Consider the following 14,805-nt stretch of genomic DNA (forward strand, 5'->3'; position numbering starts at 1 on the left):
AGTCAGAACGATTTGACATAGTGGAAGCTGAGAGATTTATCTTGACGTCTCAAAGCATCAGGAAGGCCTCAAAATCTTTGCATAGGCCCCACAGAGAACTCAAAATAGTTTCTTTTGGGGGGGGGGGTTGGCCTTTGCAGGTAATCCTCAACTTACAACAATTCATTTAGTGACTATTGAATGCTACATCTGCACTGAAAAAAATGGCTTATGACCAGTGGTGAAATTCACATTTTTTTTCTACTGGTTCTGTGGGCATGGCTTCATGGGTGTGGCTTGATGGTCGTGGCAGGGGAAGGATACTGTAAAATCTCCATTCCCTTCCCTCTCCAGGGGAAGGATACTGCAAAATCCACATTCCCTCCACGCTCCAGGGGAAGGATACTGCAAAATCCACATTCCCTCTACGCTCCAGGGGAAGGGTACTGCAAAATCCACATTCCCTCCCCACTCCAGGGGAAGGATACTGCAAAATCTCCATTCCCTCCCCTCTCCAGGGGAAGGATACTGCAGAATCCCCATTCCCTCCCCACTCCAGGGGAAGGATACTGCAAAATCCCCATTCCCTCCCCACTCCAGGGGAAGGATACTGCAAAATCCCCATTCCCTTCCCACTCCAGGGGAAGGATACTGCAAAATCCCCATTTCCTCCCCACTCCAGGGAAAGGATACTGCAAAATCCCCATTCCCTTCCCACTCCAGGGGAAGGATACTACAAAATCCCCATTCCCTCCGCACTCCATGGGAAGGATACTACAAAATTCCCATTCCCTCCCCACTCCAGGGGAAGGATACTGCAAAATCCCCATTCCCACCCAACTCCAGGGGAAGGATACTGCAAAATCCCCATTCCCACCCCACTCTGAGACCAGCCATTTCCCGGGTCTCCGAACTACTTGAAATTTCCACTACCGGTTCTCCAGGACCTGTCAGAACCTGCTGGATTTCACCCCGCTTATGACTGTTTTTCACACTTACGACTGCTATAGCGGTTTCAAGTTTCAGTACAATTGTAAAAGGGGGATTCTGGGAGTTTCCTGCTATTTTGAATTGGGGAAATGCACGGAATATGTAGCCTAAGCCCCATGGATTCCCATAATTTGTATTTATAAAAAGAAAAAGAGAAACCTTACTCCCCTTCACAGAAGGGCCAAGGGAAAAAGGAAAAGAATTCTATCTCTTCCTGACTTTGCATCAATCCCCAGACGGTACAACTTCCAGCCAGATGCAAAACATTAAATCCCCCCCCCCCCCCGGCAATTACAGGGGACTTGAAATTTCCCAGGTTATAATGCATGGAAACAAATATCTTGAATAGGATAGAATTTGGCTAGAATTCTATTTGTGTGGTTAGACACCACACAATAAAATTTTGTCTCTGATACAGAAGCACTCAGTGTAACTTGCAAAACAACAAATAATACTACTACTAAAAGTGTGCAACCAGGATAAGGGAGAAACAAGAGATAATAAAAGGATAAATAATACCACGCCCACATTCAGCGGTTAACAGATTAACAGAGTTGGAAGGGACCTTGTAGGTCATCTAGGGACCTTGTAGGTCATCTAGTCCAACCCCCTGCTCAAGCAGGAGACCCTAAATCCTTTCTAACAGATGGCAATCAGTCTCTTCTTGAAAGTCTCCAGTCATGAAGCTCCCACAACTTCTGAAGGCAACTTCTATTCCATCGGCTGATTGTTCTCACTGTCAGGAAATTTCTTATTTCCAGGTTGAATCTTTCCTTGGTCGGTTTCCATCCATTATTCCTTGTCTGGTGTTCGGGGGCTTTGGGAAATAGCTTGACCTCTTCCTCTCTGTGACAGCCTCTCAAATATTGGAAGACTGCTATTATGTCTTCCCTGGTCCTCTTCACTAGACTAGCCATGCCCAGTTCCTGCAACCGTTCATCGTACCTTTTAGCCTCCAGTCCCCTAATCACCTTTGTTGCTCTCTTAATATACATACACATTAGACAGAACTTAGTAGTCATTTTATTTTATCAACTGTGAGAATTAGGTGTTGAGCAGAGTGATGGCACAAGGGAAAAAAACTTCAGTTTTGTCTTTTATTTTTTTTTATTTTTTAAAAAAACACTTCTTCCTTCTATAGTTTTTTTGTTACTGTTGTGGCCCGCCAGCGGAGCTGATGGCAGACTCAGACAGTGAGGAGGTTGGGGAGGGACATGGGCCAGTCCTGGAGTCTGGGGAAGACTGATGTTTGAATGTTTGAATATTTATTTCATTTGTATGCCGCCCTTTTCCCCCGAAGGGGGACTCAGGGTGGCTCACAACTCAAACCAGGGAAGGGGGATACAGACAAATTAACAACAACACAAAACAATACATAATTTAAAACACGCAACAATCATACCATTCGAGATAGGGGCAACTGTTCTTTAGCCCCAGGCCTGTCGGAACAGCCAGGTTTTAAGGGCTTTGCGGAAGGCCTGGAGGGTGGTGAGGGTGCGAATCTCCACGGGGAGTTCGTTCCAGAGGGTCGGAGCAGCCACAGAGAAGGCTCTCCTCCGGGTAGTCGCCAGTCGACACTGGCTGGTGGATGGAATTCGGAGGAGGCCTAGTCTGTGGGATCAAATTGGTCTAGTGGAGGTAATTGGCAGCAGGCGGTCTCTCAAGTACCCAGGTCCAATACCATGAAGGGCTTTATAAGTGACGACTAGCGCTCTGCATCGGAAGCAGAGATGGGGCCAGGGCCGTCTGACAGTTATCAGCTGCCTTCAGAGTCAGACATCAGTGAGGCAGAAGAACAGCTGGAGCCTGTTCCCAGTGTGCGCATGCGCAGAGTTGCCAGGAGAAGGGAACAGCTAAGGAACAAGGGCCGACTCGGGAGTAAAGGCACAGGTGGACGGTAAATGGCCCCTCCCATAGGGAATAAAGAGGAGCGAAAGGGGAGTGGAGTTTGCAGGAGACAATTAGTTCACTTGGTTAGTGTGAAGATTTGTTCGTGACTCTCAGAGACTCCTTGCCAAGTATTTTCTTATACAGCGTTTAGAAGATATTGGCCTGGCAGCTCTCCAAGCCTGATAAGGTCTATGGTTGTAAATTCACCCTTGAAAGACTGTTTGCCAGGACTTTGCTGGGTGTGAATAAGACGAATTCACCTTAGCTTAATAAAAGGTTTTTTTTTTTGTCTAGGCAAGGAGTCTGCTTCGTGATTTTGAGAAGCCTAGGTCAGGACAGTTACTATAAAAAAGACAGCGAGACTTTTGCTTCTCCCTTCTTTTTCTTTCCTCCCCCAGGGAGCAAATCAAGCGAGTAAAGGATTCCGAAGACGTGCCCATGGTGCTAGTCGGCAACAAATGCGACTTGCCCTCCAGGACTGTAGACACCAAGCAGGCTCAGGATTTAGCAAGAAGTTACGGGATCCCCTTCATCGAAACCTCTGCAAAGACACGACAGGTAACGACCTCCAGGTGGCTGCGACGGGGTGGGAAAGGTGGGAAAGGCAGAATTCCTAGTAGCCAGAAAAGGCTTCCTCTCAGGTAGTTCAGAAGCCCTTTTTACCTTTGGATATTCAAAGGTACCATATTTTTTCGGACTATAAGACGCACCGGAGTATAAGACCCACCAAGATTTTGAAGAGGTAAATTTAGTTTGGTAATCAAACATCTGCAAGATAACCACCAACAGTTAAACCCTGAGCTACATATCCTTTATTGAAAATCTGGTTGCATATCCTCCAAATAATTGATGGGTCATTTACACTTCATAACCACAGTTGGAACCAAAATGTCTCGTTAAGCAATGTGGTCGTTAAATGAATCATGCCCAATTTTATCACCTTTTCCCCCCTTCAGTGGTCATTAAGTGAACCGCATAGTTCTTAAGTAAATCTAACTTTCTCATTGTGGGAAAGGACTGACAGCCCGTGTGATTTATTGTCAACGGTTTGACTGATGTTCATCAATGCATTAGCACCAGCCTCGGCAATTCCCAAGTATATGAATGTCAACTCCCAGAATCCCACAGCCAGCGTAGCCATTGCTGAGGATTCTGGGAGTTGAAGTCCACTCATCTTTAATCTGCCAAGGTTGAAAAACATTGCAATAGCAGAAAGAATGGGCGTTATCTGGCCAAAATATACTGTCCATTCCCAATAATGCTGGTTATGAAGAAGCACAGAGGCAGAAACATAAAATAAGTGACTGTTTCCTAGCTGACTGTATAATTGAATTATCTTCTTCGTAAACTCTTACCTGTTCTTCACACAGGAATCTTTAATTTCTTCTAAGGAAGGGTTTGACAACTATGGCTTCCTTATGACCTGTGGACTTCAACTCCCAGAATTCCTGAGCCAGCCATGGCTGACCCAGCATGGCTGGCTCAGGAATTCTGGGAGTTGAAGTCCACAGGTTGCAAAGGGCCATAAATAATTGCTCGTATCTATTTTACTGGGAGTTGAAGAAAAATCATCTAAGCCTATTCAATTATAGAGTATCAGATCTGCCTTCAAGATTTTGGCATGCATTCTTTTTGACTGTTGATTTGGACAGTGTCTGGATCGGTGGAAGACAATCCTTGTTGAAAAGTCAAGAACAAGAGTTTAGACTAACGTCTCATAATTCTTCCACGCCTCTTAACAGCTTCGTAATGAGATCTGTGGACATAGTGAAGCCTCTCCCATCTTCATGCCAATCTCAAAATCCAGATGCAGAATCCAGTGTGTGCACTGCTATTTGGGGGGGGGGGGAACTCAAGATTACACCTTAAAAAAAAAATCTATGGTTTAAACCAGTGTTTTCCAACCTTGGCAATTTGAAGACGAGTGTGTTTCAAATATGGCAACTTTAAGATAAGTGGACTTATCTTAAACTCCCAGAATCCCCTAGCCAGCATGGAAAGACCAGGGAATGCTGAAAATTGAATTCCGTACATCTTAAGGTTGCCAAGTTTGAAAAAACACTGATTGAAAAGAACAAGCTGGGCTGAGATATTTTGGCTTCTGTCCACATGAGCATAGAACTTGCAAACCATATTTTCCTCGTTTGTTTCTGTGGTGGAAGAAAGAATCCAAGTTGAGCCAAGCCAAGATCTCATGTTGTGTAGTGCCATCAACATGGATGATTGTGTGCAGAGAATAGAATCACAGGTCCCTCCCAAGGCATTTTTACCTTAGCTTCAGTGGTGGGTTGTAGGCGGTACGCCCCGGTACGGGCGTACCGGTGCTTGCCCAGAGCACTGGATACCGGTATGGTATGGTGCTTCGGAGGGCCCGCCCGCCTGTCGTCCTTACTTGTCTTTAAACTCTTCGGTGCTTCTGCGTATGGTGCGTACAGCACCTACGCAACACTCCGCTGAGCAGCTGGAGCATCGCAGAGGCGTCTCTAGAGGGTAAGACGCATGCTCGCGTGATGCACATTCATGTGGAGGACGCTGGGCCCCGTTGCAACCGTGACCAGTTGCAACGGAATCCGGAACCCCCTACTGCTCAGCTTACATTTCCTCTCGTGATCTAAATTTCAAAATTTCTGACTGTAGTGTCAAAATCGGCCTGGAATATTACAGGCAGACCTCGACTTACGTTCACAATTCAGCCCAAAATTTATGCTACTGTATGTGTGATAATTATCAAGTGAGCTTCGCCCCATTTTATAACCTTTCTCGCCAGAGTTGTTAAGTGAAGCGGTGCAGTTTTTAAGTTAGTAGCACGGTTGTTAAGTGAATCTGGCTTCCCCCATTGACTTTGCTGGTCAGACGGTCGCAAATGGGGAACACTGCAACTGTCATAAATGTGAGTCAGTTGCCAAGTGTCTGGAGTTTGACCAAATGACTGGGCAAGCTGCAATAGTCATAAGTGCAAAAAAACCCCAAAAACGGTCATAAGTCACTTTTTTGTGTGTGCTGCTGAAAATTCTAGCAGTCATTAACCAAAAGGTTGTTAAATCGAGGTCTACCTGTATTTCTACAATTATTATCTTGATGTTCGTAGGAATGTTTTGAGTGTTAGGGTTTTTATTATTATATTTACCATTCTTCCATCATGGTGGTGAGGCTTGATTTATTTCAAAAGTGCTTCTTCTAAATGAGTGCTATGATTTTGGTGTGAGAATGATCCTGCTTTGATCCTCTAGAATTGATTTATTTCCTCTCCCACTGCTTTTGCTCCATAAGGCATTTAAATTCCTTCAGGCCCCTTTAAAGAGCTGTACCAAATATTGCTTTGATCAGATTCAAAGACAGCTGGAATTCCATTCCTGTAAGGTATGGGTGAGATTCCTCACCTGGTCGACTAGCATATTTCATTTTTCATTCATTTTCATTTCCTTTATTTGTATGCCGCCCTTTTCCCTGGGGGGACTCAGGGCGGCTCACAATTCAAAAAGGGAGGGGGGGAAAGACAAACAGTATTCCAATATGGAGACAATACAACATATTAAAAGAGAGCACAACAGTCACACAATTCGGGTGGGGTTGGAATCTTAACCCCAGGCCAGCCGGGACAGCCAGATCTTCAAAGCGGCGCGGAAGGATTGGAGGGTGGTGAGGGTCCGAATCTCCACGGGGAGTTCGTTCCAGAGGGTCGGAAGACAAGTGGGCTTAGCTTTCCTGAACCTCAGGCCTTCAAGGATAACTTTTAAAAAGTCACATCCTTCTTAAATACAGCTTGACTCCCAGTAATTGTATGTCAATGTTCATATAAAACACTCGGCAGAAATACAGAAGTGGTTTTACCTGTCTGGATTTGGTCTCCCAACTCCCCCATCTAACCTTGAGATTTCTCAAACATCTGCCATCCAAGCCTTAACCAGGTCTGACTCTGCTTAGCTTTGGGGCTGTTAATAACAGCTGCAAAATACCACTGGATCTAGTATCCTGCATCCTTTAATCTCGCTTTAAAGTTTAGCTGGCTTTTATTAATTCGTAATTCGTAATTTAATGAGCTTGTATGCCGCCCAATCCTGGAGGACTCCGGGCGGCTTACAAAATACGAGACAAAATAAAATAACAAATAGGGGAGAAAGACAAAAACAGTTTAAAAAACACAACATACATTTGGGTTAGCTGGGGGTTGGACATGATTTATAAATCAACAACCCCAGGCCTGCCGGAACAGCCAGGTTTTGGTGGCTTTTTGGAAGGCCGCGAGAGTGGGAAGGGTCCTGATCTCTGGGGGTAGCTCGTTCCACAGAGCTGGGGCAGCTACAGAAAAGGCTCCAGCCGGCATTGTCCGGTCGATGGCACCCGGAGGAGGCCTATTAGTAATTGTTCTGACCACCCCCTCGTCCTACACCAAAGCACGCCGAGAGAAAGATACTTCCAGGATTTATTGATACACAGACAGGCCCTTGGCAGCAATCCCGCAGAGTCCAGGCCTTGGCAGCAATCCAGCACAGACAAGGCGGTGGCAGCAATCCAGCACAGACTAACCTTGGCAGCAATCCAGCCTGCCAAGCTAGCCCCAAAAGTTCTCCAACTTTAGTGAATACGTTGACTCCTGCAAAGGGCGTGTGCACAATCATTCCTTTTATAGTCTTGAGAGGAGCCTAATGACCACCGGCTGAGTGCAATTATCTCCTGTAACTGCGTAACTGTTCCTTACGCCTATTAGCTCTCTGGTGTCGTGCATCCAAGAACAACTCCCTTGTCTCCTCCCCACTGCTCCAATGCATGACATCACGATCACATTCCCTTGTCTCCTCCCCACTGGTCCAAGGCTCAGGCGCCTCCTGGTGGCCAACCAGCCTCTCTGCGTCCTGCTCGGAGTTCCAGGGTCCTCCACAGCCTCCAGAGCCGACTCATAGGGCCCCTCGCTGTCGGAGTCTGGTGGCAGCTCCAACGGCTCCTGCTGAGCCACAACAGTAATGTACAAATATTCAGTTGAAAGAAATCTTTAGAAGCAGGAAAGTCATCTCCAGTGAGGACTTGACTTCTAAGAACATACAGTAGTGGCTAAAATTGTGGAAAACTTTTGAGCAAAGCGTATTTTTGAGGTTTGATGGCTAATAACACCACTTTTCTTTGGAGTAAGGCCATAAAGTTATATATGAATGGACAGATAATTTAATCAATAATGTAATCCAATAAGGTTTGTTCAGTTATCTGTATTCTATGAAAAATTATAGCCGAATAACCAGAAAAAGGAAGCATAACTTGCACAGGTGGATTCCTTCCTCTGATTGTAGCCAATGAACATGAGTGTTTAGAAAGCCAATCAGGTGTCATCTTGTTTTGGCAATGTGCTAATCAGATCACAGTAGGATTCAGTTACTGATGTCATATATTGAAGCTGAGAGGAAGACATTGTGATCACTATCAGGTTGGTTGGGGTTGTTTTTGTGTTCTTACATTTAGTGAGCTTGTAAAACATAATAAAATTAAAGTAATGGTACAAAGAGTTGAATGGTCGTTCAGAAAGCGATGTAATGAATGCAGGAATGAACTAATTGTCTCCTGCAAACTCCACTCCCCTTTCGCTCCTCTTTTATTCCCTCTGGGAGGGGCCATTCACCATCCACCTGCAGCTTTACTCCCAAGTCCCTTGTTCCTTAGCTGTTCCCTTCATCTAGCAACTCTGCCCATGCATACACTGGGAACAGGCTCCAGCTGTTCGTCTGCCCCACTGATGTCTGTCTCTGAAGGCAGCTGATAATTGTCAGATGGCCCTGGACCCCTCTCTGCCTCCGATGCAGAGCCCTTATCAGAGCCTTCCCCAGACTCCAGGACTGGCCCAGGTTCCTCCCCATCCTCCTCACTGTCCGAATCTGCTGCCAGCTCCACTGGTGGACCACAACAATGGGTGGCTCTTTAAAGGCCTTTCTCTAGATCTTCTTCTTTCTCCTCGTGGTGGTGAAGGATTTTGCCCCATTGGGCAGTTCTCCAATGATTGCTTGGCTTTGTCTACACAGTGGTAGCCATGTCAAGATGGGATCTCTTTCTTGATTTGTCGGTAAAGGTGAAAGAATGGCAGCTCCTGATTTTCAGGAATTAGGATGGAAGCAAAGAGCATCCCAGCTTCTCTAAATTGAGCGGGGGGGGGGGAACGTGGACAACAGAATTAATCATGTCACCCATTTTTTTTATCAGAGGTTTTAAAAGGGTGTTATGATCTGGACTGCAGGAGGCATTGTGATTGTCAGCGTTCCAAGTATCATGTAGAATTAAATCAGAGTCCAAGGCAAAATGATCCTTAAAGTTCCAATTTAATAAAGCAGACAGCACATCTGTGTTAATCCCAATTCTGGAAATTACATCAGAATCCCACCCAGTTAAAAGTTCATGATCTTGTCCCCACACCCACAATCCATCACATGGTCCAATCTTCTTCTTCCACTCTGGCGTCTCCACCCAGCTGCTTCCGATCAGGTGTAAAAGTGCGGAGACAAAAGATGACCTTGGCTTCTAGGAAAGAATGAAAACAATACATTCCACAATCCTACTCCTGTCTATTCCCCCCTCCCATCAACTATACTAGTGAAACAGCATAATGAAATAAGAGAAAGTGTGGCAGGCCAAAATTCTAAAAGGAATATAATTGCAGGCCTGATAGTGATCAAAGGGGCTCAATCAAGGTGATGGCCAGGACAATATTAATGGGAAATGTTTATGGAGCTTGGTGATGGGACATCTACAGGAGCTTAGCTCACAGCCTTCCCAAAGACCTTCTGAGATGTTCTTCAAACAAAATCAAAAGGAGAAATATGTTTATGTGAATTTTTGCACTTTCTCTAAAAGCTATGAGAGGAGGAAAGTATATTCTGGAGCCCTGACTGTTAAGGTTGAAGATGAGCCAGATTGAGTAGAACTTCCCCCAGAATATTCAGTATGGACCAGAGACCCTTGTCTAATGATTGGATGCTGAAACGTCTCCCAAAGTGTTCAAGACCACTTGATATAGCTCCTAAATTGTCACTGTTTTTGGACACTGGGTATAGTCAAACCTGAATTAAATCTGGTTGGATCCTCTTCATTCATCCTTGAAAGAGCAACACTGTGCTGAAACCATGCTCCATGTTTGACAAACCATTCTGGCTACCGTATTTTTCGGAGTATAAGACGCACCAAGATTTTGAAGAGGCAAATTTAAAAAAAAAGGTTTTGCACTCTTCAGACCTCTCAAAAACCACCCGTTTTTTGCAAAAACGGGCCCATTTTCTTTCCAAAAAAGGGCATGGATAGCCTTTAGGAGGCTTGTAGAGTGCTCCTGGGGGTTGCCCCCCCCAAAAGGAGCAAAAAATGCCCTGTTTTTCACGAAAACAGGCCCGTTTTTTGTCAAAAAAAAGAGAAAAGACCATGCATAGCCTTTAGGAGGCTTATAGAGTGCTCCTGGAACTGGGTGGGGAGCAAAATTGAGCAAAAAACGGACCATTTTTCGCTCATTTTTGCCCTCCCCAGCCCCCAGGAACACTCTGAAAGCCTTCTAAAGGCTGTGCATGGCCATTTTGGTGAAGGGGGTGGGGTTTCAGGAGGCAGAAAATGTGTATTCAGTGTATAAGACACACCCAGATTTTCAGCCTTTGTTTTAGGGGAAAAGGTGCGTCTTATACTTTGAAAAATACGGTAAGTCGACTCCAAACACCCACAAAATTAGTCACATTATGGTTTAATATGAGAGACTATGCTAAAACTTTATGGAGATTTTCAGTCATCCGGGCCGTGGTTGTCCCAAAGGTGCTTTTTCAAAAGGCAATTGGATTTCCTTTGTTTTTATACAATACAATAGCAGAGTTGGAAGGGACCTTGGAGGTCTTCTAGCCCAACCCCCTGCCTAGGCAGGAATCCCTATACCGTTTCAGACAAATAAATGGCTTTTCCTTGAAGACGTTTCGCTTCTCATCCAAGAAGCTCCTTTAGTTCAGATTGAAAGTCTCACTACATCACACCGCGTATATCACATTGCTCAGGCTGTGTCTGGGATGTTTTGTCAGATGCACAAGCTTCCGCCTTGTGTGTATTCTTGGGTTTAAAAGTGTGCGTGTATGCAGGACAGTGCAGTGAGACTGGTGCAGACCTGAGCAGTGGAGAAACAAAACTACCACTTCACAAATGCATGGCACAACATAGGAGAACAAACCCACCAGGACAAGATTCAGCAGTCCATCTGCATTTGAAAGACGAAACAAGGGTTACTCTTGAAGTCCACATTCTGGACAGAGAGGAGGACCACTGGTTTGAAAGAGGGATTGAAGAGGCCATCTGTGTTAAAATTGAACTCCTCTCTCGACAGAGGGGAAAGGATATGCACCTATGTTCTGTTTACAGCAGAGTCCTTTCAGTATTTCCAAGAAGGTTTCATACCTATTTGTGCTATTCGGGGGACCCTGAGGACACAGATAAACCTCCAAGTGGCTTTAAGGACTCTCAGAGACAGTGTTAACAACCAGATGACTGCAAGGAATATCAATCCATTCATTCTCCACCCTTCAGTCAAAACTGGAGAAGCTTCTTGGATGGCAAATGGAACGTCTTCAAGGAAAAACGAAGTCCAGTTGTCTTTTGAAAAAAAAAGTGCTTTTGGGACTAAAACCTGCAGAAACGGGTGTTCTGTAGATGTATTGTGGACCCAGCATATCTCGAGGGGTGCAATGTATGGAAGGTTGCTTCTTTGAAGATTGATACATTTTGCCATCAGCCATGGTACCCCAAGATTTCCACCAGGAAAGGCTAGAGACCTCTCTCTCCCCTACTCTTCTCCAAAGTCCGGCAGCCTATTTCCACTGGCTCCTGGGCGAAACCTTGCTTGATCACCTGCTTAAGTGAAAACCGACTCTAAAGGAGTTGTGTCTTGCAACAACAGAGAGTGGAAGATGCTTTCTATACGTTGGTGCGAGAGATTCAGCAGCACCGATTGACAAAAGTTACCACCGAAGAAAAGACTCCGGGGTGCATGAAAATTAAAAAATGCCCTTTAATGTAACCGGGTAAGTTTCATTTTTGTTTAAAGGGGGGGGGGGAGGGAGCTTTCGATAGGAGAAAAAATATGTGATCAACCAGTATGAATCAAATCCAACTTCCAACTTTTCTCTGATGATTCCTCTTAATTTCAGAATGATTGTAAGTAGCAGCTGATTGAATTCTTTTCGTAAATTTTGCTGTGTGGAACTTTTGATTCCCTCTGATTGCGCCCTGAGAGGCTGGGTTTCTCGTTGCCTACTCCGAGAAGCTCTAGGGATGTTAGGGATTGTTGTCCCAACACATTTGAAGGAACTTAATTGTGTACAATGATGAATCAGCTGCCTCGCCAAAATGTCAAAAGGTAAAGGTTCCCCTCGCACATATGTGCTAGTCGTTCGTGACTCTAGGGGGCAGTGCTCATCTCCGTTTCAAAGCCGAAGAGCCAGCGCTGTCCAAAGACGTCTCCGTGGTCATGTGGCCGGCGTGACTAAATGCCGATGGTTCACGGAATGCTGTTACCTTCCCACCAAAGGTGGTTCCTATTTTTCTACTTGCATTTTTACGTGCTTTCGAACTGCAAGGTTGCAGAAGCTGGGACAAGTAACGGGAGCTCACTCAGCTATGCGGCGCTAGGGATTTGAACTGCCCACCTTTCTGATCGACAAGCTCAGCGACTTTGAGCCACTGCGTCCCTAAATGTCAAAAGAAACAGGCAAAAAGATGTGGAGATTCGGAAACAGAAGAGCAACAAAGGTGATTAGGAGGCTAGAGGCTAAAACACGTTAAGAACAGTTGCAGGAATTGCATAAATCTAGTCTTAACAAAGAGAAGGACTGGGGTGACTTGGTCACAGTTTTCCATCCAGTCTTTCCACTGTTACATCATGACTCTCTTCTTTCTGCTGTGTAATCTATCCTAATAATCAAAACCATAAATCAAAAGGTGGGGTTTTATTAAATGCAAAAAGTCCATGCAGGGTTTCCATTCACCAATCAATGTAGATGCAGTAAATTGTCTTTTCTCTAATAAAGCATTTTTGCAGCGCGGATTCCTGATTGGTCTGTTGTTTGTGCTGGGTTCTGTTTGGTTCCTTTGAACAGCTGAGTCCTGATTGGGTCCTTGTCCAGGCAGATTTCTGAAAGGCTGCCCAACGTGCCATTTGTTTTACAGCCAAGTGTGTGTGCAGGTAGTCCTCATTGAGTAACTGCCGCATACAGCGATTGTTTGCATTTACAACAGTGATGAAGAAGTTAATTCTGTGACCACTCTTTTTATATATAAGCCGTTTCTATAATAGCAATAGCAGTTAGACTTATATACCACTTCATAGGGCTTTCAGCCCTCTCTAAGCAGTTTACAGAGTCAGCATATCGCCCCCACAGTCTGGGTCCTCATTTCACCCACCTCGGAAGGATGGAAGGCTGAGTCAACCTTGAGCCGGTGAGATTTGAACCGCTGAACTGCAGATAGCAGTCAGCTGAAGTGCCTGCAGTACTGCAGCCTAACCACTCGGCTTAATTACAAAAGCATTATAAAATGTCGTCGAAACCGAAAGTCGAAGTTTCTTCTTTCTCCCACAGTTTCGAGCAAAAAGTCCAGAAACGGTTTCCAAATAGAAACAAAGCTAGATAGATTCCATCCTTTAATTTAAAAGAGACAATTTTGCTATTACTGCTAATTTCGTTACTTCTTCCATTGTGGGATTCAGTGTGCCTTTTTCCATGTTATGAATATAAGGATATAAGGAGAATGAAAGGTGGAACTATTTAGCAGTGGCTTATTCATTAAATGATGCGGTCCTTGGCTCATAGATTCTCTCTCTCTTTCAGAAATATATAGTACTGTTTTCCCTCTCTTTTGGAAAGTAAAATAGCTAGGAAATGCATGCTAATAAACTCCTGGCTTCTTGTTCCTGTTGTACCTGTGTTTCCCTGAAAATAAGACCCTGTCTTAGATAGATAGATAGATAGATAGATAGATAGATAGATAGATAGATAGATAGATAGATAGATGATATAGATAGATAGATAGATAGATAGATGATATAGATAGATAGATAGATAGACAGACAGACAGACAGACATAGATAGATAGATAGATAGATAGATAGATAGATAGATAGATAGATAGATAGATAGATATAGATATAGATAAAGAGTCACAACCCCTGGTAAGCCCCAATCATGGGAGGAAGCTAACTGCTTCCATCATCTGTCAATCGGCTCGTCACAAGAGTCCATCACGACAGAAACCCAAAATTTTTACTGTTGCCTTTGTTATATATGTGTTTTTTATTTGTGCTGATAAATAAATAAAGGGAGACTAGTATAGATCTATTTCAAGCTATTTAGCTCTCATCAACTAGCCTCTAAATATATACCTTCTTCCCTGGCTGGCTGATAAGGAGTCAAGCTCTGTGGCTCAATGGTTAACACATCTGCCTTAGAGGCAATACAGCACAGGCTCGATTCCCAGTAAGGGTATGGCTAGCTGATGAGAGCTAAATAGCTTGAAATAGATCTATACTAGTCTCCCTTTATTTATTTATCAGCACAAATAAAAACACAAATATAACAAAAGGCAACAGTAAAAATATTGGGTTTCTGTCGTGATGGACTCTTGTGACGAGCTGATTGACAGATGTTGGAAGCAGTTAGCTTCCTCCCATAATTGGGGCTTACCAGGGGTTGTGACACTAATATTAATATATATATATATATATGTATGTATGTATGTATGTATGTATGTATGTATGTATGTATATATATATATATATATATATATATATATAGCCACCAAAAAAGGTACCAGGTCTTATTTTCCGGGGGGGGGGAATGTTGTCCACTTACTCACCTCACTTGCGTGCATCATTCTCTGCCTCCTTTTCACTGTCTGAAGTTGTTAGGAACTTCTGCGGCCAGCTAGGCTGGCAAGGCTTTCCCGAAGACCTCTGCA

General features: G+C 44.3%; 1 protein-coding gene across 3 annotated transcripts in view; it reads left to right on the top strand.

Moving 5' to 3' along the window:
* The window catches only part of KRAS (KRAS proto-oncogene, GTPase), a 34,360-nt gene that overhangs the window by 18,181 nt on the left and 1,374 nt on the right, over positions 1-14,805 (top strand). Inside the window, exons 4-6 of one of the 3 annotated variants that reach the window (XM_032221753.1) lie at positions 3,258-3,417; positions 11,753-11,868; position 12,827. In XM_032221753.1, the coding sequence (XP_032077644.1) occupies positions 3,258-3,417; positions 11,753-11,868; position 12,827 (277 nt within the window). Of the gene's footprint in view, positions 1-3,257; positions 3,418-11,752; positions 11,877-12,826; positions 12,828-14,805 lie in introns of all 3 variants that reach the window. The other 2 variants (XM_032221752.1, XM_032221751.1) reach the window with 2 other exon arrangements.

The sequence above is a fragment of the Thamnophis elegans genome, chromosome 7 (genome assembly GCF_009769535.1).
Source record: "Thamnophis elegans isolate rThaEle1 chromosome 7, rThaEle1.pri, whole genome shotgun sequence".
Lineage (NCBI taxonomy): Eukaryota > Metazoa > Chordata > Lepidosauria > Squamata > Colubridae > Thamnophis > Thamnophis elegans.